The 7,165-nt window shown below is 43.8% G+C and overlaps 1 protein-coding gene across 1 annotated transcript; it reads left to right on the forward strand.

Annotated features, from left to right (window-relative positions):
* The first annotated feature begins 341 nt into the window (after positions 1–341).
* Positions 342–6,669, forward strand: LOC129767103 (uncharacterized). The gene is made up of 2 exons (XM_055767724.1): positions 342–575; positions 634–6,669. The coding sequence occupies exon 2, from the start codon at positions 865–867 to the stop codon at positions 6,667–6,669; it is 5,805 nt and encodes a 1,934-aa protein (XP_055623699.1). The 5' UTR covers positions 342–575; positions 634–864.
* Positions 6,670–7,165: the final 496 nt, after the last annotated feature.

Below are 7,165 nucleotides of genomic sequence, written 5' to 3' on the forward strand. Positions count from 1 at the left end.
ATCGAGTTCGGATTCGAAGCATCGATTAATTATACAATATCAATTAAGAAAAATTGAAACAAATTGAGTGTATCGCGCTAATGCACAAAAAGCGCCGCTGCACACCATTCGGCGATGGTTCAATGGATCTGTGCGAAATTGTAAATCCCGACGTGTTGGCAACACTGTGCATTAACGGTGCTCGCAACCGGCCTGCCATGAAATTAGTTACGCAAATAATGAGACATGCGACGCCGGTCTACAGTGGTAGTACCGTCGTTGAATGTTTATGCCCAATAGGAATGAGAATCAAAACAAAAGAACAAATTAGAGGTTGAGGAAAGTTGATTTAAAAGAAAAAAAATAAGTTTGGCATAAAATAGTTAGCACGAAAAATATATTGAAGAAAAAGTTTATTTAGGAACTAGAGAATCATTACGATATACGGTAGACTAAATGAATTTAGTTGAGTCATTTTTCTCTATTTTAATACTGTTTATTATTTCAAAACATCAAATTAGGTTTGCGAAAAAGAAATCAGTGGTCCTTTAAACGGCAAAAATTTCTAAACTAGTACTAGTACTACTAGATAGATAGTAAGTACAACACATTACGATTTGAAGTGTTTTTAGAACTCGATTTGATTTCATACAGATCATTTGTGGACGAGAAATATCTGCAAAATTCCACGACACACGTTGTACGAGGTGGAAGAAAACTATTAATTGTAAGTTGTATATCATTTAATGTAATTGCACTATTTACCGGAACTATTAAATTGCAGTTTGAGCTGCCTTGAAGCTGCTACAAAAACAGTGGTGTAATTCTTTGAAATCCCGAACATTCTCAAAAATTAATAAGAGATAGGGATCCAACCTCAAAACGATGGATGGAATTGCGGATATGACAACGACTTCCTGCGGAGCCTGCGGATTGGTGTCCGAGGTGAATGAGCGCATGGTATGCTGTGACAATTGCGATGTTTGGTACCATTACCGTTGCGTAGGTGTCACAGCAGCAGTCGAAAGTCAGGAGAAATGGTATTGCCCTGAGGAAGATTGTCAGAACCAGAAAAAACTGGACGAAGAGACTTCTAAGACGGGTACCAAGAAGAAGACAGCCGAGGATATATCGGATAAATCTAGTTTGAGATCGGACGGAAAGTCCGGTTCGTCATTGGAGCGGGAGCTAAGAGCTCTAGAAAAGGAGCGAAAAAAGAAAGAATTGGAGATGAGTAACGAACGGGTTCTGTGGGAAAAGCGGATGGAAATGAACCGAATCCTACAAGAGCAGCGGATTAAGATGGAAAATGAGCTCCGGGCCAAAGAACTACAGCAGGAAGAACAGTTGTTGCAGAAAGCGTTGCTCGAAAAGCAAACACATTTAGACCGAATGAAGAAATTGAGAGAGTCGTATCATGACAAAATGAATCAAATCGAGCAGGATCTATCGAAATTGAAATCTAGTGGTTTACAAACCGCATCATCGGGAGAAGGAACCTCGAAGAATGTAAAGACACCGAATACTGGAATTCCGCTGGAAAATGCGCATGTACACAATCAAAAGGAATCAGATAACCGCAATAAGCATAAGCCAGAGGATGAACGAGATGAATCCGAGGAAGCAAGTAGCGAAGACGAGAGCGATGGCAGTTCAGACGGATCCAATGATGATACTATTTCGAGTGAATCTGGTCATGAAGAAGTAAAGGAAGAGAAACAATCAAAAAAGAAACGAAAAAACCCCGAGCAGAGGCAGGCTCCGTCTAAAGTACAACTAGCTGCCCGGAGTGGGATTAGTAAGAAACTTCCAGTCTTTACCGGGAAGCCGGAAGAATGGCCATTATTCATTGGAACTTATCAAGCTTCCACAGATGCTTGTGGATTCAATGACGTTGAAAACCTTGTTCGACTACAGGAGAGCTTGAAGGGTCCAGCATTAGAAAGCGTTCGAGGACAGTTGCTTTTCCCAAAATCCGTACCGAGAGTCATCAGCAAACTTCGTCAGCTGTATGGACGTCCGGAACAACTACTGCAATGTCATCTCGAAAAGGTGCGGCGACTGGAAGCTCCGAAGCCAGATAAATTGGCAACATATGTTCCTTTTGGGAATACTGTAGAGCAGCTATGTGAACATTTGGAAGCGGCTAAATTGAAGCAACATCTCACAAATCCTCTTTTAATCCAGGATTTGGTCGACAAGCTTCCTGCTCATGACAAGCGTGAGTGGGTTCGGTTCAAGAACCAGCAAAAGAGAGTTAATCTCCGTACTTTTACCGACTTTGTGTCAACAATCGTTGCAGAAGCTTGCGAGGCCAATGTAAAGATGGATTTCCAGCAGCCAGCAGCGCATGAGTATGCGGGAAAGGGCAAAATAAAGGAAAAAGGCGTTCATGTATACAACCACAGTGCTGTGGAAAGGTCTTCCGTCGGAGCCGATGAGATTTATCCGAAACCGTGCAGAGTGTGCAAGCGTACTGATCATCGTCTTCGATTCTGTCAGGACTTTAGAGCACTGGCTTTGGCGGACCGCCTGAAACTGGTAGAACAAGGGAAACTATGCGTCATATGCCTTAATGATCACGGTAACGCTCCGTGCAAATTCAAAATACGATGCAACATCGATGACTGTCGAGAACGACACAACCCTCTTCTCCATCCCGTCACAGTAGCAATCAATGCACACTTCCGATGTACCAGCACAATCCTATTCCGCATGCTGCCAGTTACGTTACACTGTGGAAAGCGATCTGTAAACACATTGGCTTTCTTGGACGAGGGTGCGTCTGTAACTCTAATTGAAAAGTCGTTAGCCGAAGTAATGGGGGCCGAAGGACCCAAGGAGAAGCTGACCATCAAATGGACGGCCGATATAACGCGTGTAGAGAAGGAATCACGCAGGGTAAACTTACTGATTTCTGGAAGTGGAAGTTCAGAGAAGTATCAGCTCAGTTCGGTCAGGACGGTAGATGAGCTGCTTCTGCCGAAACAAACTATAGACGCAACAGGAATCAGCCGCCGGATGAAGCATCTTCGTGGACTACCAATAGCGTCCTACGAAAATCAACGCCCTGGTTTGCTAATAGGCTTGAATAACTTGCATGTGATTGCACCGATGGAAGCAAAAATCGGTGAGCTGGGCGATATGATAGCGGTACGTTCCAAGCTGGGATGGGCAGTTTACGGGCCAAATCAGATGCAGCCGTCGGATTCGGAAGTGTATCTTGGGCACCACGACGCAGTCAGCAATCAAGATCTTCACGATTTACTAAAAGTTCAGTATGCGTTAGAGGACTCTGTGATTGTAAAGCTGCCGGAATCGGATGAGGATAGAAGAGCGCGCCTAATTCTGGAAAAGACCACTAGAAGAGTAGGAAATCGTTTCGAAACAGGACTGTTGTGGGACAAAGAAGATGCAGAGCTTCCGAACAGTTATCCGATGGCCGTGAGGAGAATGAAGTGTCTGGAACAACGTCTACTGAAACAACCAGCGCTATTCGAGAACGTATGTAGTCAGATCGAGCAGTACCAGCAGAAAGGATACGCGCATCCAGCAACCGCTGAAGAATTGGCCGAAACCGAACCGGGGAAAGTTTGGTATCTGCCCCTTAACGTCGTGGTCAACCCTAGAAAGCCGGGCAAAGTACGGCTCGTCTGGGATGCGGCAGCAAGTGTGAATGGTACATCCCTCAACTCCTTGCTTCTCACGGGACCCGATCTACTGGTATCAATTTTGACGGTATTTTGTAAATTTCGTGAAAGGCCAATTGCTTTCGGTGGTGACATTCGCGAAATGTACCATCAGATGCTGATTCGACGCGCTGACAAAAGAGTACAGCGGTTTATTTTTCGACATGATCCTAGGGACGAACCCTGTATTTATGTTATGGACGTGGCTACCTTTGGGGCAAAATGCTCTCCATGCTCAGCCCAGTTCGTGAAGAACATGAACGCAATGGAGTTTGTAGTGGAAAATCCTGAAGCCGTAGCAGCAATCGTCGAGAAACATTACGTTGACGACTACTTCGACAGCGTGGATACCATCGAAGAGGCGATACAGCGTGCGAAGCAGGTGAGACTTATCCATGCAAAGGGGGGTTTCGAAATACGCAATTGGGTATCCAATTCGGAAAAAGTTCTCAGTTCTCTCGGGGAATCAAAAGAAGTTCAAACTATTCACTTCAACCAAGACAAAGAGACTGGAAATGAGCGAGTTCTTGGTATAATTTGGAATACAGTTCAAGACGTGTTCTCTTTTTCGACCGAACATCGCGAAGATTTGCAAGAGTATTTGCGGGGCAGCAAGAAACCGACGAAGCGTATCGTGTTGAGTTGCGTTATGGGATTTTTCGACCCACTGGGATTATTATCATGTTTTACCGTGCATGGAAAAATCCTGGTACAGGACTTGTGGCGAAATGGCTGCGAATGGGATCAAGAAATTGATGATGAATGTTTGGTCAAATGGCAGCAATGGATCGAGTTACTGCCATTAGTGGAACAGATTCGAATTCCACGATCATATTTTGGTCGAACTAGATCATCAGAAATCGACAAACTCGAGCTACATATTTTCACCGACGCCAGTATTCACGCGTATGGGTGTGTAGCGTATTTTCGTGCATCTATCGGCGATGAAGTGAAATGTTCATTGGCGATGTCTAGATCGAAAGTGGCTCCTCTGAAGATGCAATCTATTCCTCGGCTAGAACTCATGGGAGCTGTCCTCGGGGCGAGAATGTGGCAAACTATTAAAGCCCACCATTCACTGCCAATCAATCGTTGTTTTCTTTGGACTGATTCGCAAACAGTCATGAGTTGGCTGCGGTCTGATCAGCGAAAATATAAACAATTCGTTGCATTCAGAGTCGGGGAGATTTTGGAGACGACCGGATCATCCGACTGGCGTTGGATTCCATCCCGGTTGAACCTCGCTGATGCGCTGACGAAATGGGGACAAGGTCCACCGTTGAGTTCAGACGGAGAATGGTTCAAGGGTGCAAGATTTCTGTATGAACCTGAAGAGTCGTGGCCAAACGAGCGACTACCAGTAGCTAATATTGAGGAAGAAATGAAAATGCACTTTCTTCACCATGAAACAAAGGAGTTTCCAGAACCCATTATCAACGTGGAAGTTACGTGGCGCTGGATTAAGTTATTGCGAATCATAGCTTGCGTAATCAGATTTATCACTAATATTCGTCGGAAGGTAAAGGGACTTCCGATACGTACGCTAATGTCAAACAAGCATCAGCAACGCAAACTACATGTGAACCTCAACACAGTACAACAACCATTGCAACAGGACGAGTTTATGAAAGCGGAAGTAATTTTGTGGAAACAGGCGCAATTAGAGGTATTTCCAAATGAAGTAGTGATACTGCTGGGAAATGAAACAATAAAAGGGGACCAGAAGCCAGCGCAGATCGGGAAGAGAAGTCCATTGTATAAACTCACTCCGATATTAGACGAGTTCGGTGTGATTAGAATGAACGGTCGGATGGCTAAATCCAAGGAAATTCCATTTGACATGAAGTTTCCGATTATTCTTCCAAAGGGACACGCAGTGACGAAACGATTAATCCAATATTACCACGAAAAGTTTGGACATGCGAATCGGGAAACGGTGTTGAATGAGCTTCGTCAAAAATTCCATATTCCGAAGATGCGAATGGAAATTCAACGAGTTATGAAAGATTGTATCTGGTGTAAAGTAAATCGGTGTTATGCTGAGGTTCCTATGATGGCACCACTTCCGATTCAACGAATTACCCAACCTACAAGACCGTTTAGTGCAGTGGGTGTAGACTATCTGGGACCTGTTGAAGTTACGGTTGGTCGCAGAAGAGAAAAACGGTGGATTGCATTGTTCACGTGCCTTGCCGTACGAGCAGTGCACCTGGACGTGGTACACACACTTACGACACAAGCTTGTTTAATGGCAATTCGAAGATTCATTTGCAAACGAGGTGTTCCCGATGAAATCTTCTCCGATAATGGGACAAATTTTAAAGGAGCCAGCAAAGAGTTGATTTTATGGATGAAGAGGGTGAATTACGAATGTGCAGATTCGGTAGTTAATAGTTCAATAAAATGGAATTTCAATCCTCCTGGTACACCGCATATGGGAGGTATCTGGGAGAGAATGGTTCGATCAGTGAAGGAGGCGATGAAGGCACTCGACGATGGTAGACGGTTAACGGACGAAATTTTGTTGACCACTCTTGCAGAAGCAGAAGATATGGTGAATAGTCGACCACTTACATATGTATCGCAGGAATCAGCTTCTGAAACGATTACTCCGAATCATTTCCTTAGAGGGACGACCAAATCAGTGGATCGTCATGTAGACGGATCGGTGGACTTCGCAGAAGCATTGCGCGATACGTACAAACGTTCGCAGTATTTGGCGGACCAGATGTGGCAACGCTGGTACAAGGAGTATCTACCTACAATCAATAAACGCACCAAATGGTTCTCTGAAAGAAGATCGTTAAAGAAAGGAGATCTGGTGTTTGTGGTAGATGGTCAGCACCGAAAAAGCTGGATCAGAGGAATAGTCGAGGAAACAATCATAGGGTCTGATGGTAGAGTTCGACAGGCAGATGTGCGAACAAGTAATGGTTTATTCCGGCGCGGAGTAGCCAACCTTGCAGTGCTAGAAATTGGTGGTAAATCCGGACAACGATGAAGTGTTACCGGAGTTACGGGCGGGGGGTGTTGGCAACACTGTGCATTAACGGTGCTCGCAACCGGCCTGCCATGAAATTAGTTACGCAAATAATGAGACATGCGACGCCGGTCTACAGTGGTAGTACCGTCGTTGAATGTTTATGCCCAATAGGAATGAGAATCAAAACAAAAGAACAAATTAGAGGTTGAGGAAAGTTGATTTAAAAGAAAAAAAATAAGTTTGGCATAAAATAGTTAGCACGAAAAATATATTGAAGAAAAAGTTTATTTAGGAACTAGAGAATCATTACGATATACGGTAGACTAAATGAATTTAGTTGAGTCATTTTTCTCTATTTTAATACTGTTTATTATTTCAAAACATCAAATTAGGTTTGCGAAAAAGAAATCAGTGGTCCTTTAAACGGCAAAAATTTCTAAACTAGTACTAGTACTACTAGATAGATAGTAAGTACAACACATTACGATTTGAAGTGTTTTTAGAACTCGATTTG

The sequence above is a fragment of the Toxorhynchites rutilus genome, chromosome 2 (assembly GCF_029784135.1).
Source record: "Toxorhynchites rutilus septentrionalis strain SRP chromosome 2, ASM2978413v1, whole genome shotgun sequence".
NCBI classification, from domain to species: domain Eukaryota; kingdom Metazoa; phylum Arthropoda; class Insecta; order Diptera; family Culicidae; genus Toxorhynchites; species Toxorhynchites rutilus.

Excerpts from the sequence above, each read along its gene's own strand:
- LOC129767103 (XM_055767724.1), top strand. The coding sequence starts at position 865 with ATGGATGGAATTGCGGATATGACAACGACTTCCTGCGGAGCCTGCGGA.